This window comes from Pristiophorus japonicus, chromosome 1 (genome assembly GCF_044704955.1).
Source record: "Pristiophorus japonicus isolate sPriJap1 chromosome 1, sPriJap1.hap1, whole genome shotgun sequence".
Taxonomy (NCBI): Eukaryota; Metazoa; Chordata; class Chondrichthyes; family Pristiophoridae; genus Pristiophorus; species Pristiophorus japonicus.
The window spans coordinates 481,935,376-481,948,645 of NC_091977.1; the positions used below are offsets into that span (position 1 = coordinate 481,935,376).

At 48.4% G+C, this 13,270-nt stretch overlaps 1 protein-coding gene across 1 annotated transcript in view; it reads left to right on the forward strand.

Moving 5' to 3' along the window:
- LOC139276891 (unconventional myosin-Id-like) overlaps positions 1–13,270 on the forward strand; it is a 168,311-nt gene that overhangs the window by 108,597 nt on the left and 46,444 nt on the right. The window contains exons 20-21 of the mRNA XM_070894890.1: positions 6,080–6,193; positions 10,654–10,808. Of these exons, the coding sequence (XP_070750991.1) occupies positions 6,080–6,193; positions 10,654–10,808 (269 nt within the window). The remainder of the gene's footprint in view (positions 1–6,079; positions 6,194–10,653; positions 10,809–13,270) is intronic.

Sequence of the window (13,270 nt, forward strand, 5' to 3'; positions counted from 1 at the left end):
CACCAATCAACATTAAAAAAATATGGTTTTGAGTTCACACCCTGTGGTATTAGTGACAGATGGGAAGGGGCTTGCATGAAATTCATTTCTCTGATAAATTAATTTAACAAGAGCCTTAAGAATGGGTTAACGCGAAGGGTAAAATAGTGGAGAAAGGAATCTCATACGACTACATTTATACATTCATTATTATATATGTGTGTGTGTATGTGCGTTTGTATATGTGTGCACATGTGTATACGAGAGTTTGTGTATGCAAAAGAGTGCATATATACCTGTGTATATATCTGTGTGCATGTGTATGTGTTGTACAACTGTTTGTGTGTGTATATATATATATATGTGTTTATGTCTGAGTGTATGTGCGCGTGTATATGCGAGTTTGTGCATATGAATGGATATGTGTTCACTTGGGTATGTGTGAGTGTGCATATGTTTGTAAATGGCATGGGACCCCATGCATGTGAATATGTTTATATGATTTTGTGTGCCCTTTGATATGTATATGGAATGTAAATCCATGCGTTTATGTATGCGTACGTGTGACTGTATTTGTATGCACATGTGGGAATATATTGTAGAGTGGCTATATATGTGTAGATGTGTATATATCTGAGTGGAAGTCTGTTACGCATGTGCAACTGTCTGAGTGTGTCGGTGCATTTGTGTGACTATATGAGTGTACACATGTATGTGTGTGTAAGTATGCTTGTATGTGCTTCAGCTTGTCTATGATTATTTATTTATTGGAATCTTTGTTGCCAATCAAATCAGGCACAAGGTTAAAATCAGTTACTGCTAGCAGTTTCTGCAGGCTGCAGAAGATACCAAGCCTAGCCTGATTAATGAATGATTGCTTCCTTAGTCCTTCAATGAGGACCCTTCTCACAGACCCTTCAAATGTTTAAAGTGATCAATGTTCTGGGCCACATCATTGATTAGCAAGCACCTTATGGGGCTGTTTAAGTGTGTTTGAGAGCTGTTTTAAATTTTTGAATGGCTGACTATCTAATGTTGTTTAGAGAAATGCAGTTTTCAATTCCTTTTCAATTCTGGGATATCTTGAAAAGAAATTTGGAGCTAACTCTTGGCTGTTAAGTAACTAGTCAGCAATCTGAAGTGGTCAGATGCGTTTGAGGTGGCTCAGAGGACTCCCCCTTAACAAGTAGCCACACAGATAGTGACTAGGGGCCCAAGTTTCTGCTTCTGGCGAAAACGGCGCACCTCCGAGACTTACGTGACATGCCTGGGCTCGAAGGTGCGCCGGAATCTTCTGCAGCAATTCTCTGGTCCTCCTGGAGTGTGGCGTGGCACAGTGTAGTCTCCCTGGGGCGGAGCAAGCCGATCGCAGCCTGCAGGGGGGCGGGGCTAGGCATCAGCCTTCTTGTCAGTGCCGGCAGCGTTGCACAGGCGCGTTGGAGCATGCGTGCCTGCGCGATGGCTCGGGGGAGCGCATGGCTAGCGGGGTGGGGAGGGGGCGCGTGGCTAGTGGGGTGGCTATCGGGGTGGGGGGGGAGCATGGCTACCGGGGAGGGGAGGAGTGTGGCAACAGGGATAGAGGGGGAGCGTGGCAAGGGATGTAGGGGGGAACGTGGCAAGGGTTGAGGAGCATGTGAAATGATTGAAGGGCCGGAGGAGAGAGCAGGGGTGCCACCTTCCAGCCTCCCCCCCTCCCCCTGCCCACACACACACCCACACACACACACCCCCTCCCACACCCCCACCCCCAGCCCCCACACACACAGCCCCCCCACAAACACACACCAACCCCCACTGTCAGATACAGAGAGAGAGAGAGACACTAGAGGGAGAGACACTGACAGAGACACCTTCCCTTCACATAAAGGTAGGACTTCTATTTTTTATTGATTGATTGCTTATTACTTTGGTCTTGGTGCTTTAGGTGCAGGGTTCCTTCTATTTTTTATTAATTAATTGCTTATTACTTTTTGTGCTTCGTTTCGTGCTTGGTGCTTTAAATGTACTGCTTTGTTTAGTGCTTAATGCTTTAAATGTACTTTGCTTCTTTAATGTTGTTAAGGTGTTTATGGAAAATCCTCTAACTTCCCTTACCCTCCGCTGTTGTGATGCTGATGTGGGGGTTGTCCTTTGTGTTTAATGCTTCCCACTTGCCGTCTCTGGCTGTGCCTGCACTAAACTTAACTCGAGGTAAGGTTTTTCAGAACTTACAAAAGTGGACACTTACTCCATCCTAAGTTAGTTTGTAGTAAATTTTCACCGCCGAAACTTGCAAAACAGGCCTAAGTGGCTGGACACACCCCCTTTTGAAAAAAGTACTTTACCTAAAGCCAACCTAAACTAACTCACTAGAACTGGAGCAAACTAATATCTGAGAATTGCAATTTCTAACATACTCCAAACTAAACTAGTTGCTCCAAAAAACTAGGAGCAACTCCACCCGAAACGTGGGCCCTATGTTTGTGCTGGTCAGGTTTATGCTGAGCATGAGTGAAGGAGTGTGCAGCCTGTATTACATTTGACATTTGGAAAAGCCTTTGTAAAGTTTGTAAGTACTGCAAATATGCTGGGGTTAAAAGTCAACTAGGCGGGAGCACTTCCAAGGGAACCTCCACGGTTGACCTCAAAGGACTTTCTGAGGGCCTTAATTTCATTGCAATGGGCTCTCGAAGTGACTGCATACTGTGGCACTAGTTGCTGGGATCGGGGGCAAGGGTTGGCAGATTTCCACTCCCCTGCTCGAAAGAATATTTTGTTGTTTCTTTAATTATTGGACCGCTTTAAAAATAATGATCCCACGTGGGGCCCACAGCCTCCATTTAATAACTTGGTACTATTGGCAATATTTTGACAATCCTCTTGGAGGATCGGGGTCTGGGAATGCCCTGCATTGGGAACACTCCACCCATGCCCTCATTTTCAGCCTGATCCCCATTACGCTTGTTTGGATGGAGGAGTCATTTCCGAGCGGGGATCCACATGCAAAGCAGGGACACCAGTGAATCTCGATACCGGCCTAATATCTGGCACACACCCACCACAGTGTGTTGGAAAGGCTGCAGACATACACTGTTTGCACCAAATGCTGTACACTTACCTGTTTAATGTTCAGGACATGTTCTCGCTGGTTTATACCCTGAGCTGCAGTCCGACGGAGTAGTTATTTCTTCACCCACTTAACACAAGCCGTTCATGTGGTGGAATGTGATGTGTTCCAGTAAGCCAGACCTCAGTGACAAGGGTTCCCTATTTGCTTCCTGAGTCTTGCTTCATTTCTCTAAATATTAGGCAAGTAAAGGTATACTCCGGTACATAGGGGATATGAAGCTTGCTTATTGGAATGGCCGGTACAACTAAACCTGTTCTGTCTGCAAACCTCACCAATGCTAAGACTTGCCACCAGGGGGCACCCCTGTGGGAGACCTAAGGGTCACCTGTGCACCCTGGGCAAGCAGGTATAAAAGGCAATCCACCATGCTGCTTCCTCACTTTGGAGTTACATTAAAGAGACCAAAGTCACAATGGTTTGAGCTTACAACATAGTCTTGTGGAGTAATTCTGAACATAATAATTGGCGACGAGTTACTGATCACGAAGTGTCACACAGTAATGGCTGTCGGTATTCATGAGAGATTTGTTGGGGGTGATGATTGGGAAGCCTTCGTTGAGCGTCTCAACCAGTACTTCGTGGCCAATGAGCTGGACACGGCTGAGACGGCGGTCAAGTGCAGGGCGATTCTCCTCACCGTATATGGGTCTTCGATATATGGACTCATCAAAAATCTGCTGGCACCAGTCAAACCAACGGACAAGACTTACACAGAGCTGTGCATGCTAGTTCTGGAACACCTCAAGCCAAAGGAAAGCATCCTAATGGCCAGGTATCGCTTTTACACGCACCATCGCTCCGAGGGCCAGAACGTGGTGAGCTTTGTCGCCAACCTAAGACGCCTTGCGGGACAGTGCGAATTTGCTAGATCTTTGGGGGAAATGTTGCGGGACTTTTTCGTGCTTGGAATCGGCCATGGGGTCTGCTGTCTGCCGAATCCCTAGGTCTGAACAAGGCCATCACGATAGCCCAGGCTTTCATATCCACGAGCGACAACACGAAACAGATATCTTCACAGCATCGAAGCTCACCGGCAAGTACTGTGCATAAAATAATGCCTTCAGCAGGCAGAACTGTACATGGCAGGGCCTACATGACTGCAGAGGACAGGCCTAGGGTGACTCAGAGGCCGCTGTGGGGTGCGAATGCGTATCCATTAACACCATGTTGACACTGCGTGGCAGTCATAGAAACATAAAAACATAGAAAATAGGTGCAGAAGTAGGCCATTTGGCCCTTCGAGCCTGCACCATCATTCAATATGATCATGGCTGATCATGCAACTTCAGCACCAATGCAACACTTGCTCACAGTTGAGTAACGCACCCATGCCTGTGGTCATAGCCCTCCAAACCGTGGTCCAGGGTCCACATAGATTTTGCCGGCCCTTTTCTAGGAAAGATGTTTCTAATAGCAGTGGACGCTTACTCTAAATGGATTGAATGTATAATAATGTCATCATGTACATCCACTCCCACCATTGAAAGCCTATGGACCATGTTCACCACCCATGGTTTGCCCGACATCCTTGTTAGTGACAATGGACCGTATTTCACCAGCTCGGAATTCAACGAGTTCATGACCCGCAATGGCATCAAGCATGTCAGGTCTGCCCCATTTAAGCCCGCATCCAATGGTCAAGCGGAACGGGTAGTCCAAACTATCAAGCAAAGCTTGAAACGCGTAACGGACGGCTCCTTGCAGACCCAGTTATCTTGAGTCCTGCTCAGCTACCAGATGTGCCCCCACTTGCTCACCAGGGTTCCCCCTGCAGAATTGTTAATGAAGAGAACACTCAAAACCAGGCTCTCCTTAGTCCACCCGGATCTCAATGATCACGTAGAAAGCCGGCAGCACCTGCATAACATGTACCACGATCGCACGGCTGTATTGCATGACATTGAGGTTAATGATCCTGTGTTTATTCTAAATTACGGTCATGGTCCCAAATGGATTGCTGGCACTGTTTTAGCCAAGGAGGGGAATAGAGTGTTTGTTGTTAAACTGTTGAATGGACAAACTTGCAGAAAGCACTTGGATCAGACCAAACTGCGATTCACTGACAACCAAGAACAGTTTGAAGAAGACTTTACCGTCTATGATCCACCAGCACACACCCAACCAGCAATCGATCTCGCTGTCAACCACGAGGATGAACCAACCATGCCCGACAGTCTGATCAGACCAGCCACGCTACCGTGCAGTAATGGTCCGACCAACTCACCCATACCAGGACTTCAACTCAGGCGATCGACCCGGGAACGCAGAGCCCCGGATCGCCTCAACCTGTAAATAACTTGTACATAAGACTTTGGGGGGGGGGGTGGCGTGGGGAGTGATGTTATGTATGAAAACCTAATCAATGGTAAGACTTGCCACCAGGGGGCACACCTGTGGGAGACCTAAGGGTCACCTGTGCACCCTGGACAAGCAGGTATAAAAGGCAATCTACCATGCTGCTTTCTCACTTTGGAGTTACATTAAAGAGACCAATGTCACAATGATTTGCGCTTACAACATTGTCTTGTGGAGTTATTCTGAACACAATAAAACCCAAGGAAAATATTGATCATTTAAGCCCAAATACAAAATTGTATGCTTCTGTGTGCGTGTGCATATGTGCGTGCATGTGGATAAGTGTGTGAATGGGTGTATATGTGCGCGTGTATATGTGTGTGTATGTGAGCGCGTGTATATATGTGTATGTATGCCTGTGTGGATGTGTGCTCGTGTATATGTGTATGCACGCATGTGTATATGTGTGCACGTGTATGTGTGTGTGCGCGTGTGCGTGTGTATGTGTGCCCATGTATGTGTTTGCATGTATGCATGTATGTATGCGTGTGCATGTGTGCAAGTGTGTGTGTGCATGCATGTGTGTGTTTGTGCATGAGTGTGTGCATGTGCTTTTCAGTGTATTTGCTTGTCTGTCTAGAACATTTATAGATCCCTTGGCAGAAATGGTTAATTTTCCTTGTTTTCTTGGCTCAGATCAATAGGTTTAACAAGTGTGAGGATCGCGCTATTCTCATCACCGACCAGCACCTGTACAAACTGGAGCCAAACAATCGCTACAAGAGCATGAAGGCACTGTCACTCAGCCACGTGAGTATCCAGCCATGTGTGCCCTGCAGACAGGGCTTCTTGGTATTTCCTGTTTATAGAACTAATCTCATCAATGGGCATTCCCTTTAAAGATGGAACCTCACCATCAGCGACCCTTTTAAAGAGAGAGGGCCTGAAAGTCTGCAGACCGGTATATTGCAAGTAAGCTGTGGATGCGCCCACTGACAACCTCTTGGACTGACCCCGTGGAGTCGGTGGGAGCGGTTGAAAATCAGAAGTGAGTTAGGTGGCCATTGCATAGATGCTCAAAGCTTGCCTGATGCAACTTTAAGGTTGATCTGTAAACGTGCAAGCAGCACGCCCTCCTGTTTTGACGGGAAGCTACTTACATATGCAAATTAAGGTCCTACGCTTGCTGCAGGATCCTGTGTGCAATATTCAGGTACAACTGAGCAGAGCATCCGCCGCGCAGACTCCACCCAATTGAACCGGGCTGTGAGTAGCCTAACCGACGATTCTTGAAGGGGCCACTGCCGGTCTATCCAAAAAAGGTGCAGAACATTTTTCGGAAGCATTTTCTGTGGGGCCTGGAATTGCAGGAGTGTACCTTCCTGACTCCAGACTAGTGCCGGCCCAAGCTCATATCCTACGTTACAACAGTGACTACATTTCAAAAAGTCATTGGCTGTAAAGTGCTTTATGACATCCCAAGATCGTGAAAGATGCTATAAAAATGCAAGTTCTGTCTAAAATAAAACATGGATTTGATGGGGTAGACAGTGAGAAACTATTTCCTCTTGTGGAATGTTATGTATTGATGTGTGTATCGTCCTGGTACCTTAAATGTATGATAAGTACAATGGTACACCACAGAGGGCGCTGTGATGGGAAACCTGAAAGTACCTGCAAGAGGCAGTATAAAAGGCTGACCACCACACCTGAGAGTCTCTCTGGAGCTGTTCAATAAAGGACGAAGGTCACAGCAGTTAGACTTACACCAGACCGTGTGGAGTCAGTGATTTGTGTGCTACATTCACCACATTGGCAACAAGGAAACGGACGAACTCCACGCAACCATGGCTACTCTGGGCTCGCTAAAGGATTTTACCGTGGGCAATGATTGGGAGGCCTTTACGGAAAGGCTCGAGTACTACTTCACAGCAAACGATCTGACGGAAGACATGGACGCAATGAGGATAAGCGTAAGGCGATATTGCTATCCAGTTGTGGCGATGAGGTTACTGTCTCGTCAGGGATTTGCTGGCACCCGGGAGCGCCAGGGACAAGTCATACGAGGAGCTGACTGAACTCATTCGTGACCAGTTGAAACCGAAGGTGGGCATCCTCACGGCCAGATACAAATTTTACCATCACTACAGAACTGAGGGCCAGGATGTCACCAAATATGCTGCGGACCTCAGGAGACTCGCGGCGCCATGTGATTTTGACACACACCTTGACAAGGCGTTGCGGGATGTTTTCGTCATGGGGATTGGCCATGAGGGCCTCCTTCACAAGCTGCTAGCCATGGAACCCACAGTCACCCTGACAAAGGCCATCACCATCAGCCGGGCACATATGACCTTGACTTACAGCACCAAACAGCTGATACACACAGTCTTGAACCCGGCAGGCACTGTCCACAGGATAGCGCCCACCATGGACAAAACTGCAGAACGTGGCTCTGCCCGGGGCAGAGAGCACAGACCACAGGGTCCTGGAACTCAGAGTCCACTGAGGGGGCCAATCGAGTAGCACCATGCTGGCGCTGCGGAGGAAGCCACGGGGCTCACCGGTGCAGGTTTGCGGAGTAGATGTGCAATACCTGCCACACGAAAGGCCACCTTCAGCGTATGTGTAAAAGAAATCGGACTCACCATGTGGCTGAGGAGATGGGGGATGATCCACTGTTCAGCGAGGAGCAGGCAGAAGATGATGACGTGTTGGGACTGTATACGTGCACTGACGATTCGCCCCCAGTGATAATGGAAGTAAAAATCAATGGAATCTCTGTGAGTATGGAAGTGGACACGGGCTCGGGTCCGTCGTTGATGAGTCAGAGAACTTTTGATAAACTGTGGATTAACCCAGCTGCACGACCCAAGCTGGTCCCGATCACGGTGAAGCTGCGTACCTACACCAGGGAACTAATACCTGTTCTTGGCAGAGCGATGGTGCAGGTATCCCACGGGGACGAGACGCACGGTTTATCTTTGTGGGTCGTTGCAGGCGATGGGCCGACGTTCCTAGGCCAGAAGTGGATGGGGAAGGTCCGTGGAAGCTGGGAAGGCTTCACCACTCCACAGGCTGCTGCTCCCCAGGGTGCTGCCATGCCCCGGGTCCCCAGAGAGCAGCGCCGACCGAGCTGGAGCTGCAGCCTCAATCCACCCACAGGCAAGCCCCAGCCCCGGACCTCACACAGAGATCCTGCAGCCTCAGCCCCCACAGGCAAGCAGCCCTGCAGAGAGGGGCCTAGTGGGGGGGGGGGGGGGGGTGAGCCGGCGGGGCGCTGCGAGGGATCCAGGATGGCCGGCGGATCGGAGGGGTCCACGCAGAGGGAGAGTCGGGCGGCGACAGCAGCTGGAGGTCGGCGGCCATGATAGCCGCAGAGGAGGCCGCTACGGAGGCCGCAGGGGAGGCGGCAAGTGCGGCGGCTGGAGAGGCCACGACAGCCGCAGTGGAGGCGGCTACGGTGGCTGCCGGAGAAGCGATGACAACAGCCGCAGGAGAGGCGGCAAGTCAGGTGGCAGCAGAGGGGAGCGGAGGCTGCGGCGGCAGAGGGCATCCGGAGCGGCGGAGAGCAAGATGGCGGCGGCCTCGTGTCGAGAGCAGCAGAGCATCAAAGATGGCGGCGCCCAAGGAGAAGCCTCGGGGAATCCTGCTGCATCAAAGATGGCGCCTTAAAAAGGAAATGTACCCGGGAGTCTTAAAAAGGCCTTACCACGTGGTGGTCCCCACAAAGTGACTTCTATAAGGCAAGAGTGAGTCTAAAATGCGCTATGTTAATGTGAGATGACGGATTTATAATAAGAATTAATATTTTAATGCTGAATGGTCACTGTGTTTGTGTAAAATAATGGATATGAAGTACAATTAATGATAAGAGCTAATAAGGAAATCAGGGATCCGTTACCAGTTAATAACTATTTAATGTAACTGCTCAGTGTACCCGCAACCCGTTGACGCAACATTTGTACCAGATAACATGTACCATACAAACGCACTGTCTATGCATACCTGCCTTCATTTGGACAAACAAGGTCGAGATCCTCGGCAACGGCTTCGGGACTGGGAGGGGGGAAGTGAGATGTTATGTATTGAAGTGTGTATCGTCCTGGTACCTTAAATGTATATAAGCACAATGGTACACCACAGAGGGCGCTGTGGTGGGAGACCTGAAAGTGCCTGCAAGAGACAGTACAAAAAGGTTGACCACCACACCTGAGAGTCACTCTGGAGCTGTTCAATAAAGGACGAAGGTCACAGCAGTTAGATTAACACCAGACCGTGTGGAGTCAGTGATTTGTGTGCTACATACACCATATGGAGGAATCCAGAACAAGGGGAAATAATCTTAAAATTAGAGCTAGGCCAATGCGGAGTGCAATCAGGAAGCACTTTTGCACACCAAGGTTAGTGGAAATCAGGATCCCAACAGGCTACGGATGCTGGATCAACAGAAATTTTCAAGACGAGGACCGACAGATTTTTGTTAAGTAAAGGCATCAAGGGATATGGAGCTGTAAGGTTCTGCAAAACCAACCACGGAGACATGTGGCAGGGAGAATGGGAAGATGCCATGTTTAAAATGACCAATTGCAGCCAACAGCCTGTAAACCGCGGAGGATGATGGGACTCTGGCCACCCTGTACAGTAACAGACAGTGTTGCAGGGGCACGGAACTGGACGGGGGATGAGCCAGCTACCGTAAGGGGGAAGAGTGTACATTCGGTTCTTCCAGGAAAATGGATATAAGTCAACTTTATATTTTAAAAGGACATTTCTCCAGCTTTTCATGTAAAACCCTCACAGAAGAGGCAACATGTCCAGGCAAAATCTCCCCAGTAATACACAAGGCAACACAAAGGGTAAGGGCATCAAGGGATATGGAGCAAAGGTGGGTCAGAGCAGTTGAGGTACAGATCAGCCATGATCTAATTAGATGGTGGAACAGGCTCGAGGGGCGGAATGGTTTATTTTCTGTGTCACAGGTCTGGATTGCACAGTTGCGGGGGCCAGTCAAGCAGCTGATTGATTGAAATGTCGGCAGATGGATAAAAAAAATTACTAAATTGAGGAATTGTGCAGCCAGCACCATCAGCTGTGGCCTTCTGTGAGGCTGAGCAATCTATCAATCGGGATGGGCCAATTCCATCTGAAGTGTCCCGATTAAAAGGATTAAGCTGTACTAAAATATTTCTAGCTCAGACACTCTGGACACTGAGGCTACCCACTACATGAACTAGAGTAAGCTCTAACATCCCCATGTGTTCCTTTAGGTGACTGGAGTCAGCGTTACCAATGGTAGGGATCAGCTGATCATCTTCCACACCAAGGCGAATGATGACCTGGTAGTTTGCCTGCACAAGATGCAGCAGGGGAACGATAATAGGATCGGAGAAGTTGTCGGGGTCTTGGCGAATCACTTTAACAAGTGAGTGATGCATGCAGCACTGTATTGTGATACAAATGTAAATAGTTAGTCGCCCGTCCATGAATGCGCAGGACTTCTGCGGCAGCCACCTTGGGAGTAGACTGTGCTCTGTGAGCTCAGCTGAAATACTCAACACCCTAAAACTGGCAACATGGGGAGAAATTAGCATTGTTTTAATTGTGTGGCAGGACCAAAACTCATAGTTTAAGACACCTCCAAGACTGATAAGGGGACAGAATCCCAGGTAAGTAAAGACATAGTGGCTAGGTGATATTAAAGTCTAAGGAAGGAAATACTAGGGGAGGTATTTTGAGATTTCAGGATCACTACATAGGGTCAGGCAAAGAAGACTTTTTTCCCATTTGATCTCCCCTTCCAGAATACCAACCCTCTTGGACTGTGGATGAGGGGTTTGATGGATAGACCAACCCTACTATCTTCCCATGACAACATCCAGCCATTTCTTAAAGGAGTGTAGTGTTCTGGCCTCAGCCATCTGTCCTGGTAACCCATACCAGCGGTTGGCCACCATCTGCATAAAGGTCCTGCACTGTACCTTGAAGTGGTAATCCGCCACGCTGCCCATGGCCACCGCTGGCCACTCCTTTTATGGCCCTGGCCTGCCGCTGATGGTCTCTCGCAGGTCGGGGCCACCACACAGGAGGGCGATGGCAGCGAAGAGGGACATCATCAAGGTCCAGGTTTGTGATTGGAGCGTGGGCAGGTACAGCAGGTGCGGCGAGGTCAGGGTGAAGGAGCAGCGAGAGATTGTAGAGGGATGTGATGGGGCCGAGGAGAGATGCGATTTCGGGGCCAGAAGAGGCATGGGCCCAGGGGCAGCATGGGCCAGCCCACACTGCGATATGTGTGCACACTAGGTCTGTGCAGCAGAGCTGGACTCCAGTCGTCTTGGGTAATCCTTGCCACTGGACCAAGACCTAGCTCTGTCAAGCCCGTATGGTGGCTGGTGTGCAATGGCCACCACACATTAAAAATTCCACGCACAGGCATCTTCCACACTCCACTATGTAGTTCAGGACCTGGAATATTAGGTCCCTCATTGAAACACCTGTGAACTCATCCTTTTTTGGCGTGGAAGCAAGTCATCCTCGTTTCGAGGGACTGTCTATGAATGAAATGACAGGTCCTGCAGAAAGAATGATATGGGTCTGCAATGTAAAGCTACCCATGATTCAGTGTTAATTGATGCTAACTTTCCAATCACACTCAAAGGTCATAAGAATGTTTTTTGTGGGAAACATAACAGTCACACTGATGCAATAGGCGGCACTCCTGAAGATGAGATTATGAATTGAGATGCCATCTTTTGCCAAATTCAAAATAACTGAGGATTGAATGGTGTAGGTGGGGCTGGCAAAGAGGCAGCAGACATGAGATATGGGTAGTTGGGGATGGTATTAGGGTAGTTTGTGATAGATGGAATAACAAGCGATGGGTTAGGGTAGTAGAGGTTGAGATGGGGCAGCAGAAGTTGGGATATAAGAACCAGGAGATGGGGCAGAGCAGCTGGAGATGGAATGGGAGAATCAGGAGTTGGGAGAGCAGCTGCAGGAGATACAATAGTGGTAGAGTAAAAAAGGAATGCCAGCATTAAAAAGATTTCTTCAAAGAGGGGGACCGGCAATTGTTAATGGAGATTTCACTTTCACATAATGAATGCGCCACATAAGGTACAGAAATAAATAGCAAAATATACATTTTCTTTATAAAAACCAGGGCAGGCAACCGGTTCCAGAACTCGGCTAGAAGGCAATGTTAGTTGGGGTACATTGATGGGCCATGCAGAAGAAGCTTTACTCTGCTTTTAACCCATGCTCTAAATGACCTGGAAGCGTTTGATGGGACAGCACAGAGAGAGTTTTATTCTGGACCCATATGGGCTGTACCTGATCTGGGGCTGTTTGATGCTAATCCTGAGTGAAAAAGCAGAAAGAATGTTTCGTTCCCTATTACTAACTGGAATGCTTCAAATGGGCAAGATTAGCTTTGGCTAACACCCTATTGACATTGATTACCTGAAATGTGATTGGTTTATCTGCTTGGGAGGCTCCTTTAATAAGATCACAGTTGTCTGCCGTTTGTTCTAATCCTACAGACCAGAGCTTGGAGCAGGATTAATAAACACATCAAATTTGACCATAAGAATATAAGAACATAAGAAATAGGAGCATGAGTAGATCATTTTGCCCCTCAAGTCTGCTCCGCCATTCAATGAGATCATGGCTGATCTTCTACCTCAATTCCACTTGCCTGCACTATCCCCATATCCCTTGAATCCCTTAATATCCAAAAGGTCCGAGCTGCAGATGTTACGATGCATCAGGTAAGGGGAGAGTTACCTGGACACATTGTTCCAGGAGTCAATCACACCCCTTAGGTTAAGCTGTACTTTAGAGTTTGTCAGTTGTCAGGGACGGGAGGGTGTGACTGCGAGTCAGGAA